Here is a 15564-nt window from a genome sequence, read left to right on the forward strand (position 1 = left end):
TCAGCGAGCAGCAGAGCCCCGTCTCCTATGTTTATGTGTCTGTAAGATGAGCCCTAATGCCTTCGGTCCGAGCATCCTTTACCTTCCCGGCAAAATAGCCACCCAGTTTATCCTCTATGCCCCCCCCCCAGTACAGCTGCCTGGGCAGGAAGATAGATTGCTTTTACTGGTGGAGAGCTGGGTGTATTGGCCAGCGTCTGTGCTGCTGGGACAGGGACCTCCTTTTTGAAACACGTTCTGCCCAAGACTCCTTGTGAGCCAAGCTATTTAATGAATGCACAAACCGTAAGATCTAAACATCACTCAAATCTTTGCTTTTCAGTCAAGTTAATTTCAAACTGACCTCTGGATTCACAGGCTGTTAGAAAAGACAGGCAGGCACAGGGCACATCTATTGTAGAAGGTTATTTCCGTCAGGAACTAAGCTGAAAATTGATCATTTGGCATATGCTTAAGACTTCTGTTGTTGATATGCAAGTAGTAATTAACATTTACAGTACCTCCATAACGATACTTTAATACATTTAAAGTAATTCAAACAGTGGAGTTTGAAATAACACTGTGCCTATGAAAATACAATTTTAAATTTGGTTGGATTTGGCAGTTTCATATCGTGGAGTTTGGCATTTATTCCTTTAGATATTTATAAAGAGAGAGACTTAAAACTGTTACCAGTACAGTGAATGATTTGCAGTAAAATCAAATGCAGAGCTTGGCATTGCACTTTATGCCAGGTGCCTGCTTTATTTTGAGTTTGAAATGTATTGCTTTTTATTATGTTTTTTATTATTATTATTTTTGAATTGGATAAGTTTAGTTATTGCAAAAGCAAGACTATTTGTAATGGTTTGGGCCAAATATAGTGCAGTCAGATGGTATGCAGTTTTACCTAAAGAGCTTTGACAACCTCTTAATCTTGATATGTAGCACACCATCTATTCTAGTCACGGTCGTTTAAAAAACATATAATGCATGTCATGCTAAATTGCACACTAGCTGTTTGTTTAGTATGGACGTAATTACACCATAAACTGAATTGCAGTTGAAACTGAAAAATGGTCCTGTAGCAGTATATTCAAAGTTTATAGGTCTTTATGCTAAACCACATCTTAGATTTTCCCAGACAACCTACAGTCATCTTACTGCCCATTAACACTCCTTTCTGGATGAGGTAAGGGAAAATGAGCCTCGAGGGCCAGAGATTTACAGTCCGATTGACAATATTTTTAAGTCTATGTCTAAGTTTTAAATAGGGATCCAGAACATGCTACAGTATTAAGATCAGTTACTAGTTTGCTTGCCAGGAGATTCCTCCTGCTCTGTGGAGTTTTGATATCTGCCTCATACTTGAAGTTCTTCAGTCCTTGTGCTTTCAAAACTTCCATTGACCGATCTCAGTATTGATTGCTTGTGAACTGTAACAATCCCTCTTGCTTGTCTGATGTCTTTAATCTTTTGATCCATCTCCATGACTAATCAATATTTATATTGTCATGGAGGCAATATATCCACATCCAGGCTCGCGTGGCTGCGAACTCGCAGAGTGTGTTTGTAAAACAAATCGGTATAAAACCAGCTGAACATTTTCCGGGATGGAAGAGTAAGGCATTCCAACGTATCTATCCTAAACACAAAGGCATGCACGATGGAGTTACCTGTCATCTGTTAATGTGTTTTCCTTCTACCAACAGGTCCCATAAGCAGCATTTTGGTGAATAAGTATGGTAGCCGGCCTGTGATGATAGCAGGAGGTATCCTGTGTTCATTTGGTATGATTGCTTCCTCTTTCTGCAATAGCGTCCTGGAACTTTATCTATGTATTGGTGTCGTTGGAGGTAAGAAACTTGTTTAAAAGAGATTATTCTATTCTGTTCTAATCTATTCTATTCATTATATTATATTGTACTATATTATATTATATAATTTCAAATACACCTCTACCAACGAGCCTTAGTGATCAAGAACCCATTGTGCAAGGCATTGTGCAAATGCAAACCAAGAAGGTGGCAAGATCGGTTCATTTCAGCTACCTGAGCTATCTCATCCTTTAAATTAGCTGGTATGATGTTAAATTATTCTTAGGGTATTACAGGAACAACTGATGATTTTATTCAATAAATGCTGTATGTATGTACTGTTCCACAGTGCACTGTAATTATGGTATAAAAATTGATTGGCTCATGACAGCACTTATTATAGTCATTTGTGTAGAATCTCAAATTCATTCTTTTAGCTTTCAACCATGTTGCACTTCAAACGGGGTGGCAAAGGCTAGCAGAATTCTAGTAAAAATGCAAAAGCTAGTACCAGCTTTCTGTGGGTTTGTACATACATATACTCTTACAGATAAGTAGAACAACTTTCAGTTCAATAGCTTTCTGTTTAAAATCCCCAGGGACAATCCCCAAACAAAATTATTCATATATCATCAAAGACCTGGATATTGCCTAAGGCAATGAACTAAAGTGATCATAAAGCCAGTAAATTAAATAACCTCCTTATCAAAAGTTGTCTGTTTTTTTGTTTGTTTTTTTTTTTTTTTAAACTGCCTCCTCAGAATAAGAAAGGCAAGTGAGATGGAATATTGGCAGGTAATAAATGAATGAGATAATACCTGTTCCTATATTCAAGCTCATCTTTCTTTATGTTGGGCCTAAAGGAATCCTGCTTTGTTCAGTGATTATTCTTAAAGCTCTTAATTTTTACATCTTAAACTTGGGGCTCACTGATAAAATAAAGCCGGAGTCCAGGAATGGGCCTATCAGAGAAGAAAGCTTCTCTCCTGTGCCACTCAGCAGATGCATAGCTACTTAGACCTTATTGCCTGGATGTCTTAATACAGAGAGAAGGCCTAGAGGTTCAGTTTATACACTCAGCTGATGGGTGCATGTCCCATGCATGTCCTCTACAACTCTTCCACCTTTAGTAGTGACTTCCATACGTGGGGAAATGGAGCTGAATGTGCTCCAAAAATAATTAGTCATTTTAAGCTCCACTTTTGTACACAAGTGTGATCTTAAGTAGTGCTGGAAATAAGAAACGAGGAGATTTATGCATTTAAATGCACCCTGTAGTCATTGTAGCTGAGGTGACATTTAATAACTTTTGTGAAATGAGCCAAGAGAGAATTGCATTATAGCTTAGTAAACATAAAAATGGTGAGTCAAGGCGTTGATACCATCATTCCTCTGCGGTTCTGCTGTGTCTATCGTTGCTGAAACATAACAAGGAGTTTTGGCTTTTATTGCATTGCCACAGGAGGAAGTGATAGAATCCCACCATGACATAGTCTTGGCATTAACACATATGGACAGCAATGAAGCCGTATTTCATTCTTTGATGCTAGCTGGTTTCTGTCTTCGTTGAGAATCATCGGATTAGATACCGTTATTTTAAAAAATAACTTGAAAGAGATGTGATACATTTTTTAGTGCATGACCTTCAATAATACTGTCTTTTATGTGTTGTTTAGGTCTGGGTTTAGCATTCAACTTACAGCCTGCCTTGACCATGATTGGCAAGTATTTCTATAAGAAGCGTCCCATTGCTAATGGATTGGCCATGGCTGGAAGTCCAGTGTTTCTGAGCACATTGGCACCTCTCAATCAATTCCTTTTTAATGCATTCGGCTGGAAAGGAAGCTTTCTCATTCTGGGAGGACTTCTTTTGAACTGCTGTGTGGCTGGGTCACTTATGAGACCTGTTGGACCGAAAACAGTCCCTCCTGTGAAAAAAGATGTTGAAAAAGGCACAGGAGATTCTACCTTGCACAAAAACAACAAGAAGTCTTTTTGGCAAACTATGAATAAATATCTAGACCTGTCCCTCTTCAAACACAGAGGGTTTCTGATCTATTTGTCAGGAAATGTCATTATGTTTATCGGTTTCTTCGCTCCAATAGTATTCTTGGCTCCTTATGCCAAGCACAAGGGAATCGATGAATATTCTGCTGCTTTTTTGCTATCTATCTTAGCCTTTGTAGACATGTTTGCTAGGCCTTCAATGGGACTCGTAGCAAACTCCAAGTTTATCCGGCCAAAGATTCAGTACTTTTTTAGTTTTGCTGTCTTGTACAATGGCGTCTGTCATATCTTGTGCCCTCTGGCAACAAATTATACTGGCTTGGTGATATATGCTGTATTTTTTGGGTTTGCATTTGGAATGGTTAGCAGCGTTCTTTTTGAGACATTGATGGACCTCGTTGGGGCTGCCAGATTTTCCAGTGCAGTTGGACTTGTCACCATCGTGGAATGTTGCCCTGTGCTCATAGGCCCTCCTCTAGGAGGTAAGAATCTCTTTTATTCCATTTTTCAGACATTACAGCATAATCTTGCAATTTAGTATTGAATTAATATAAACATTTTTAGTATTATTGAATGTTTTCTGTGTGACTAGGAATGTACTGTGGCGGTAGCGCACTGCATCAATTATCTTTGCACTTTACAGCTGCAGATCCACATGAGAATCTGAAGGCGTACAATGCGTGCGTGTGCAATAGATAGATTAAGAGCATATCTCTACTGGCCCATAAACCCATGTGATAAATGTATCTGTTCCTGATAGCACATAGTGCTAACTTTGCAACCTTCATTTACATGTATTCAGTTCCAGTTTGCTCATTGCCAATACAATTCTTCCTCTCTTGAATTGGCCGAATCCACTAGTCAGTTTTTGTGAAGATCTCACAGTGATGGGGCTTTGAGCAATCTGGTCTAGTGGGAGGTGTCCCTGCCTGTGGCAGGGGGGTTGGAACTAGGTGATCTTCAAGGTCCCCTCCAACCTAAACCATTCTATGAGTCTACGATTCTATGACTTGTAGTTTCTCTAACCTAATGGCAGCTGGAGGAGCACCCATGTAAATTTAAAAGAGCAACTTTAGTTTGCCTAAACAGAGAGGATGGGCATTTCTAGCGAGAAGAAACCAGTAGGGGGGTGCCAGAAAGGACAGGGGCACGCTCAGCAGCCTAGGCAGAGTGCACGTCTGGTGGGATTCCAGCGCAGTACTGTGGAGCGTTGCGCCCGATTTCACACCACAGCCTCACTCTCAGCCAGTCTGTTAACCTGTTTCTAGAGCCGACAGATATGTGTAAGGCAATTCAGAGCGTAAACCATCCTACGTTGACTAAAAGATGGTAATGTTGCCGGCTTCTCTTTTTTGAGTGTAAGGGGAGCTTAAAGAGAGCCCAGGTGTATAGCCAGGGCTGTATTCGTAACTTTGGGGCTTCTAGCACCAAAAATGATGAAAAGTCTTACTTAAAGTATTTTCTGTTTGCTAGAGTTTTACTCAGTATTTAGTAATGCTGTCAGTAAGTTTTATAATCATTATAAGGTTTCTGATGATATAAGACACTAAAGAAATAGATGCTCAAATCTTACTGAAAAGTATCCATTAAAGCTGCATGAGTTGCAGTGTAAGCCCAACAATAAGAAAATATAAAGATACTGAGATTACCAGCCTTGTGAACGTACACTATACTGACAGAAGCAGAACCACAAAAGTCAGCAAGTTTATATGTGCCTAAAACCGTATATAATTATCAAAGTATTTTAAGGATTACTTTCAATATTTGTATGAAAATAGCAAGCGTTGAGTGAAATTTTAAATATGCCAAACCAATTCTACTCACTTCAGTGCAATAATATTTGTACAAGTAAATGTTTAATAGTTCTCAAGACGTTCCATATCTCCCTCATCTTTTAACATACAAATTCATTTTGGTGAGGGTAGAACAGAATATATTCTTCTCACACAGACTCTTCCTATGCCACCTAGTGGGGGGACTAAGCCTGTGACCACTGGAGTCCAGCCTTTTCAGTCAGGTTCTGAAATCAATATTAATATTAACTCTAAAGATATTAAATCTAATATTTATGGAACAATAGAATATGCAACTATTTATTTTTCAGTATATTAGCTTTGCCGAAATTTTGAAAAGCATGTGTTTGTGCTATAGCTGTAAGAATAATTGATTTACCTTGTTAAATAGAAACAACAAAGGGGGTGAGCACATGGAAAAGCTAAATTCCAGTTTTGACTGGTTCATATCCTTCAAAATATTATGCTGAAGTAATGTTAATGCAGAATTTCATTTTTAATCATCAGTTTTATGAGACTGCTCATCTATAAAAAACAGTAACTTGCACTATTTACACTACTCGCTGAATCATACAGTTGCAGTGCTATTTGAGTTTTTCCTAATCCTAGGCTTGTGAAATAAAGAAAAGGCTCGAATAATTTGATGGCTTGTAAATGTGTATCAGGTGAATAGGCTGGGATTATGGCTTCAACCCAGTAAAACCATCTAAATACATATTAAATTGAAGCGCGCAGGTCATCGTGTGAATTTCAATGACAGTGTAGCAGAGTTCAGAGCCAAATAGTTAGATACATACAAATCCTGATTTGGCAGTTGGGAAAATTTGGAAAGAATGCCACATAAAGTGGAAGAGCAGTTATATTTTGTTTTCCTTGTCATGACCAAATTAATCTCAGAGATGTGGATGTAATTTTTAGGTACAGGCTTCCGAGTTCAAAACTCAGCAGTTGAGCATGATAGCTGAAGGGATGAGCCTTTCTATCTCTTTCACCAGTCACAGGAAAGTAAAACTGAAAAGCAAGCTGTTGATGTACAGTGACAGCAGCCTAAAAAGGCACATACCTCTTCATCCTATTGTCTGTATGCAGCCTCCGTGAGTGTCAGACAGTCACTCCAAAACAATAGGAAACAAAATTAGGAGGTGAATAAAATAAGAAGGCAATGAAAGAATGAAAATGAAAGAACTAAAAATCTGTCTGTCATTATTCGTTAAGCTTCACTTACTTTGTTCTTCAATATTTTATCATTGTCAGTGATTCCAATGACAATTGCTAGCTTGACTAATACAGGTTTCATTAGCGTTCCGCTATATATGTTACACCGTTTGAACATGTTGAAAATGCTTTTCTGCTCCAGCTTCAAAACCAGGCTATATATAGGCATTTCTCCTAGGAAAAAATCTGGCTTGTATTGGGTATTTATGCTAAAAACTCTTTTTCTCTCTTCTTGTCTTTGTATTTCAGGTTGGTTAGTGGATGTTACTGGTGAATATCAGTACATGTATTTTGTCTGCGGAGTGATTGTGATTGTGGCCAGTATCTGGTTGTTCATTGGCAATACCATCAACTACAGGCTTTTGGCAAAAGAAAAGAAGTTAGAAGATGAGAAGCAGAAAGCACAGAAGAACGCTGACTTGAAAGAAGCAGAACCATTAACAAACAATGAGAACGAAGATGCTGCCAGCAGAGCTGATAAAGCTTTTGAAGATCCTTCAGAAAGAGAAACCAATATTTAATCTGCAATATAGCTCGGAAGGCAACATTTATGACTTCCATTAGAAATATGTCTTCAAGACACAGGCCAGGTTTTGCGGTAATACTGTTCAGTCACAATATTGGATGGGAACAGATTTTTGCCCCATGGCAAGACTCTAAGTTAAATTACTGTCTACAATTTATTTATTTCAGTAATATAAAATTTAGATTACAGAGGTAGTGACTCCATGCAAATGACTCCATCAAACCATGACTCTGGACAACCAGGAGTCAGGTAAACCAAGCTATATCTAAAGCCCTCCAGTGACAAACAGTTTTGTTTTAAAAGTGTATCTAATGCAAAATTATCTCTAACTCTTATTTGGGAAGATACTTTGTGTTCATCTTTAGGGTATTGATAAAGTCTGTTGAAATAATCTGCCCAACCTGTACTTACCACTAATATTAAAAAGAATATAAGCTCAAAGATTTGTTTCAAAAGAGACAGAGTACCTGAGTGAAGCACACTGAAACTTTTTTCTCTTTTGTATGCCCACTAGATCAAAAAGATACATTATGTCTGTATAAACCATTATAATATGGATGTAAAAGTTGTCAAAGCTAGAAGGCAAGCAATTGGTGGGCACCATCTCTAAAATACAATAAACAGCTGAATTACAACATATTCCAGAAATTCTTTCCTCCTGTGATAGCTGGCTACAGTGTACTTCAGCGCACACATTTGAACACAAAGTACATTCAGACCTCTCTAATTCAAAGTAAACTAAAATCTGCCTGTACATAAAAAGGATTTAAAACCAAGATTTACATTGCTAACGAGAGTGGCAATTCCTTTGTTCGGTTATGTATTCCTGTATGGCTGAAGGAACTGGATTGGACTGTGAAACCTTCTTCCTAAAGGGACTAGATTCAGAACCTGCTGACGTTAAAAGTATACTTACCCTTGGCTTTTGTGGCCTGAATCTGTTTCATGGCAGTGACTTCAAAGTAGATGCTTGGTTTTATTGGCAACTCATTAGTTGTTTGATGGTCTACTGAGAGGAGATTTAAGGTCTAACTTCAGGTCTTTGCAGACAAGTAACTTTATACCAGTTCTCACCTCCCTTTTCCCATGTATTTAGTGAAAAGCTACTTCATTTTGTAATGCCAGTTCGAGCAAAAATGCTGCAAGGCACATTGGCAGTGCCAGTCTGGAAGCTTTGTATTGACGTATCATTTTTGTGCAGGATAGTTGCTCTTGTGTCTACAGTGTCACACAGGTGCTTGTATCAATTAAAATGTACACAATTGTTCCTCTTCCTTTAGGCGAAAGAAAGTATAAGTCAACAATTTTATGTTACAGAAATTAGCGTTGTACTTGAAAGCTAAAAGTGCAAGCTTCTGAAGGTATTAAGTAAAAATATTTCTGTTCTATTTATAGGTAAGGAAAGGTTCTATTCATTTTGGAGAGATGCATATAAATGCCTCAGAATTTGTGAAAATTAAGGGTCTGATACATAAAACGTTTATGCACTGTTTATGCAGAATACACATACATTCAATTCAGGGAAAATAATATCATTCATTTAGCCCTCTTTTAAATCTCAAAAAGTTGCAAATATATTGGACAGACAGCTAGTGGTGTTAAACATACTTTGGAGCACCAATAACAAAAGAAAAAAGTAAAATCTAGCAATTATGTGAGTGCTTTTAAGGAAAAGTAGTGTTCAATATTGTTATTTTCATTGTTCTAAAATTTTTTGGTAGTGTATGCTTCTGTTTTGCTGGGTTATCATCTTATATACTATGAATCTCCACAGTAATGCTGAACTTTTTCATTATCTCAGCACCGTTTGGGGGGAGAAGCATCATGAATCTACTTGAAGCATGGTACAGGAATTAATACCTACTTCTTACCTAATCATACGCAGGAAAACCAAACACCTACAAGTCCTCTAATTTTATAGGCGCATCAGCAACACACTGTGTGCATTTCAGAGTTTTGGGAGAAAATACGGGTTACGTGCTCAGATCTGAGCAACAAACTGCGTAAAGGAGAACGATTTAGTCCCGGTTCCTCTCCCAGCCCCCAGCCTCAGAGGAGAAATAAATACATTGCACCTCCTCCCGAACCATAGCACCCCATCAGGTAAAAGCATTGCTGGTTTTGGCTGTACAAATGTACAGGGTGAATTCCCAGGATCTGTGAAGGCCCTATGTGACCAGCACCCGAAAGCGATGAGGAGTTTCATAGAGGTTAAGCTTTCATACAGTGAGGAATATCAGTTCTAAATACTGGATTGTGAAAGATGAACTGAAATTTTAGCTACAGAGTAGTCATCAGGAACATCACTGCTCTTGACAGCAAGTGGTAGAAAGGCAGAGATTATTTGAGAAGAGATGAATATAGAGGCTGAACCAAAACTACTGAGGCAAAATTCTAGGTGCTTATTATCTCTTTGCAAAAAAAACAGTGTGATTAAGAACATGGGATAGAAGACAAGTGTTAAGTTTTGACTGAAGTTTGTTGAAAGTTGCTGTTAAATGAATAATGGACTCAGAAGAAAGATGATTAAAAAAAAAGCTCTCAGGAAACATGCAAGCAACTTACCTGTTCTGTGCAGGATCACAAAATATGATGGAGCATGGCATAGGCAATAAGGGAAAAACAAGGTTCCTCGAGCCATAGACACACCTGACCACCAGTAACAAGAATTATGTTACTGTTTCAGAGGAAATAAAAATTTATATAAACACAACCCTCTGCAGAGCTACTACTCTTTAATCTCTGGTCAATTATGTTAAAAAATAATAGGAATGAAAGAGGTGCTTTACCAGCACTCACCAATGTGCAATTTTTAATCCCATAGGGTAAAATGATGCAGCAGGCATCTGGAGCGATATGAAGTATGAACTGAGTCAAGTGAAACATTTCCTTATGCCTCTTTCATTACTTTCCCTAATAATACTAGCAACAAAATAATAATAATAAAAAAAGTCAGAATACTCTTGATATTACTGAATATTAAGGAAGTTAAAATCCAGAGATGAATGAAGAAAATTGGAACCATATCTATGCAAAAACTGCCTGGAATTAAAAAACTGTGTCTTCCAAATAACAGGTCTTGAAGGGGCAATTGCCTAGTATGTGTAGCTCTTATTTCTAAAAGTAATAATAATAATAATAAATTGCCTTGAATAAATTCTGTACTGAGCAGCGAAGTAGCAAAATGAGTATAACTTGCCCTGAATATCACTCTTACTTGCACTGAGCTGTAATTTGTACTGCAAATCATTTCATCATTACATTTGTGCTTTCAGGGTAACACCTGGGTATATACCATCCCTCTAAATCCCCCTGGTTTCTTTTAATTACCTCACCCCTAGTCTAGACCACTGCAGGGTCAGGACTAAGAGAAGCCACTGCCCTACAATCAAGAAATGTGTTGTCAAACTTCAAGACATACCAGATGCATCTGGTATGTACTATGGAGTCTGTAGTCTCTGTCAGTCAGTGCAAGAAAATCCTTAATTGCTCTTAATCTAATTTATACTCATGTATATGTCATCCTCTTCATTTCTCTGCCACAATATCACTGAGCTTAATGATCATCTTGCTCTTATTTGATCAATCAAGAAAAAAAAATAAAATTACTAGGAAAGGGGATAACATCAATAATATTTTTCCCATTTAACATCAAGTTTAAATTTCAAGTAGTTTCAGAGTAGACATCCAGATACTTTTCTCTTGCTAGGGTTTTTTGACATCATACTCTCTAGTAGCTGAAGGGTTTTTCTGCATTGCCTTTTCCAATTCCAGAAACAGACTTCTCACCAATAATTCTCAGTACCTTTTCAAGAACATATCAGAAGTTCACTCCTCCCACCTCTCACCATTGAACTGTGGTTGCAAATGTTGTCAGGTTTGTATTTCCATTAAGTTCACAAAAGCATCTTTTCACATGAAATCCTGTGGCATAAGTAGTCAGACCGCAATCCTTTTCTTTCAGGAGCGTGATTTGTGAACTGTTTTGACAGAGTTAGGGAAAGTCTTATTTTATCTTCAAATAGATTTTTCGTTAATGGTGCTGTCCTTATGAGAGGAAGTTCAGCTTCACTTACTGCTGAAGTGAATGGCAGCAATTTCACTGACATCATGATTCAAAATTCACATGAATTTTGATGCTCTTTTTGCATATCAGCATCCAGTGTGCTTAAAAAACATTTGGCGGTGTGTACATAATTGTTCCTCCCAGACAACTCTCTCTCCTCTTGAAGGTTCCCCACCTCCACCCCTGTTCTCCCTTTTGAAGTAACACAGACTTTGGGCCTGGCATGTAGTGACTTTTCTTAAATGCTTTCTTGTCATTCTCTTCCCTCAAATGCCGAGGCAACATTTTCCCTTCCTACTTTCAGGTCTGGATGGTTGGGAGTATTAGTTTGGAGGTATTATTCAGACACATAATAAGCTACAGATACCACATACAGCCGGATTTGGGGCAGCCATCAGGATTTCACTAACAAAGCCAGTGTCCACTTTTATAGATGAACATGCTGTAACTGATACTGACAATTTTGCCTCTAACAAAATTGAATCGAGGCAACTTTTGTTAGTTTCTTTATAGATGACTATTTTTTTACTCACAGAGAGGAATATAAAGGGAATTTCTAAATAATTATTTTCCGAGATTGCATATCAATTTTAAAAAGGCTCTCTGGAATTTTTTGGGGGTGAGTGCTTTTCTGATATTTGTGCATATATATATAGAAAGCGTTTGCATGTATTATTACCTTTTTGATCACGGTTTGCATAAGCATTGCTAAGTAATTTCAGTGTAATTTGCATGTTGTTCTGCAGTTCAAATTTTTCTCGTCATCTACCTCTTAATTGAAGTTTGGAGACTTGCTCGACCCTGGAAGAATACAGTTAACAAAAAGCATAATGATAAAACCTGTACAGACTATTAGAAAGTCTCCCAAATATTTGAAGCTACTGACAGTTCTAGTTTTAAGGCAGTGCATATTTATGACCAAATTTTTGTATCAATTGCCATAGCTTTGTTAAATCTAAAAAATTAACCCATAGTGCTCTAGTTTTTACATCACTGAACTGGTATAAAAATTCAGCGTGTCATTTAGATATCCAAAGTCTGCTGCCCTTTCTGTGAGATGCTGGCCCTCCCTTGTTTTTTTTTTTTTTGGTCCATTTCTGAATTATTGGAAATAATTAAATGGAAGTACTACATAGTTAATATACCCAATCAGTTTTAAAAAGTATTACAGAATACTTTGAGTTTTGCATCCCCGAAAAAAAAAAAAATTGTCTTCAGTTTAGATATAATACAGAATTTTAGCTTGCCCCCCCCTTTTGTGGGGCAGTTGAGGGAGATGATCACAAAATGTTGGACTGGGGTCAAGGAATAGTGATTGTTCTTCATATGCTCTTTACAAAAACAGAGATGATTGTTTCCTCAAAGATATTCTTCTTTTTAGTCTGCAAACCATTCTTGCCTTCTAGGACCTAGTACAAAGTCCACTGAAGCCAACATAAAAAACTTTCAAAGTCAAAAAGCTTTATCAGACGTTGGAGGTGATGTGGCTTCAGTGGAGGCTTCAGCCTTATTTTCTCCATATCAGATCTCAGGAGTATCAGATATAACACAGCAAATGCAGGATTTGCGCCAACTGGCAATTTAGCTCTGCCTGCATAATATTCCTAATGAATCAGTCCCTGAAACAATGCACAATATGTATTATTTTAATAGCCTATGTAAATAAAATAATCAAACATAAACTCTGAATGTAGATTATAAAATATAGAGGATATATTTAAATAAATATCTGAACAAATCTGTTTAACCCCAAAGGAAATTATCTGTTTCCTTTCAAGCTTTCCTTCAGCAGTTTATAATCTTCGGCGTTGTTATTTCCAGAGAAAACATTTTATGTCTTTTGGAATGTATATAAAGATTTATATATAAGGGAATATATATACATATGTGTGTATTTGTGTATATATGTATTCCCCTATATATAAAACTCTAATTTATATATATTATATATATTTATGTATATATAAAATATATAATGTCTTAGAGTAAGTTGCATACTGTGCCTGATAAATGAAGTATATTTGTAAGCAGATAAATCACTTCAGCAAATGACAGAAAAAAATTAAAGGTTTTCTACAAGAGTATATTTTATTATTTTTCAGTTTCTGCTGCTTTTATTTATATTAGAAGTTCATTCAGAAAACTGCAATACTACAGAACGCTGGTATTTCAACCATGACTCCGTTCAAAGTGGCATAAGATCACTGAGAATTTTCATTGTTGTTAGACTGTAAAAACTACACGGTTGGTGGAGGGGTTGGTTGGTGGTTTTTGCTGTAGAAGTATTAACTAGATGATTTCTGAACAGACTGCAACACATAGGCTGAGTTTTCATCTATTTTGGTATGTATGACAAGATCATATAAGCTGAGGGACATGATATTCTTGGAAAAAGTATGGAGAACTAGGATACTCGAGGCCCTGAAACAATACTCCTGTTAAATTATTATGGGAAACTCTCCAGAACACTCAGCTCTAAAAACACTGACAATTTTTCATACCTTTTCCAGGTTTGGGGTTTTTTATTTTGTCTCCAAGTAGGCAAGCCAGTGAAAAGTCTACATTTGTCTCCAACTCTTCCAAAGTTCTCCCTTAAAGTTATTGAGAGTTTTTTTCAGAGTGATACATAAAGTTCTGACATAAATACCCTTCCTGAAGTGTGACATAGGTGTATTTTCCACTTGTATTAGCCTACTTGGAAAGTTCACCATATCTGCAGTCTACCAACAGAACTTGGTATTGCTATGCAATAATTAAACATGCAGTAGCCATTGTTGTTGACTAACAAATTTTTTTCTTCCTTTTCGTATTTTGCAATACTGTACGGTTTTTACTTGAATATATTGGCTAGATTTTTTTTGTTTGTTTGACAATCATTTATTAGCTAGAGGTGCTATTTATGTTCCAAAGAGATCTGGGTGAATGATAACATTGTCTTTCTAGATGCCAAATCCTTTTTTTGACCTGACAAAATTCATTGTTCATAATGTATATTAACCCTGTAAAATGCTTATGTAGTGCATTACATTGTATTTAAATGCATACTTGCTCATTAACATCTATTCCAGGCTTGTACTAGGGTCTAATATGTCAAATTTGTCCATATATATTTATGGAAAATTGCAATGAAAAATGTGTATGATAAGCAATTGCAAAAAAAAAAAAAAAAGAAAAATGAAAATAAAATTTCCATGTAAAGTTTCTGAAAGGATGCAAATGCTGTTTTTTTAGACTCTTTAGTAGTAAGCTATATACAATTTTAAAGTACATAAATATTCATAGATATCTTAATTGATTCACTGTTCAACTGTAGCTAAGATCTCAAAATCCCTTCTTCTTGCGTACAGAAACAAAGCTGGAACATTTCCTGTTTAGGAAAGATACTACTAGCAGCAGAATGTGCTACCAGACCCTTGCTATTCCTAATTCCACCACAATTATGACTTAATCACATACATTACCTAAATATCATCTGGATACCCAGGATTTTTCCCCATTATTCTGATAGGGATGTTTTTCGCTATTTGATGTACGTGCAATGTCATTCATTGATTGATAATACTCGTTTTCATACAGAAGAGGAAATTATCCATATGGCTTGAAATAGTGGATGTAGACAACACTATTTCTTCTCATCTTTCTAAGCGTTCTCAGAATCTATGTATTTTTCAGTTGACTTAACGTTATGGTAGCTTGCCCCAGTTAAATTGTTTTTTATTTATAGAATGTGATTGGATATTTAAAATTAGAAATATTACGGAGATAGTAGAGATAATATTAATATTAGATATACTAACATCTTTTGCATGCTAACTACACCTTTTACACAGAAGCACAATATGCTACTAGGAAACAAAGATGTAAAAAGGTGTAAAAGATGAACTATTGAATAAGAACTTTGTCTATGAAAGCAAATGGTCTTTATTTTTAGATTTCTAACTTTAAAATCTATTTTCAAAGAGTGTTGGCTATAATCTTCTTGATATGGAAGTGCTGATTCAGCTACCAGAGTATGTTTAGATTTTGGTTAGATTATAGCCCCTTGTAATATTTTATAATATTCATACATATTTATAATATTTATAATATTCATAAATAATCCATATTCAGGCATTGACCAAGCAAAAATTAAAGTTAAAAAAACATAGTGGTAAAATCGTC

The 15564-nt window shown here is 36.5% G+C and overlaps 1 protein-coding gene across 1 annotated transcript in view; it reads left to right on the forward strand.

Moving 5' to 3' along the window:
- SLC16A7 (solute carrier family 16 member 7) overlaps positions 1 to 7332 on the forward strand; it is a gene marked incomplete at its 3' end in the record, with an annotated part of 80661 nt that extends 73329 nt beyond the window's left edge. Inside the window, exons 3-5 of the mRNA XM_082485779.1 lie at positions 1692 to 1835; positions 3473 to 4285; positions 7061 to 7332. Coding sequence (XP_082341905.1) covers positions 1692 to 1835; positions 3473 to 4285; positions 7061 to 7332 — 1229 coding nt within the window. The remainder of the gene's footprint in view (positions 1 to 1691; positions 1836 to 3472; positions 4286 to 7060) is intronic.
- Between the last annotated feature and the right edge of the window lie 8232 nt (positions 7333 to 15564).

The sequence above is a fragment of the Vanellus vanellus genome (genome assembly GCF_965231255.1).
Source record: "Vanellus vanellus genome assembly, chromosome: 1".
Taxonomy (NCBI): domain Eukaryota; kingdom Metazoa; phylum Chordata; class Aves; order Charadriiformes; family Charadriidae; genus Vanellus; species Vanellus vanellus.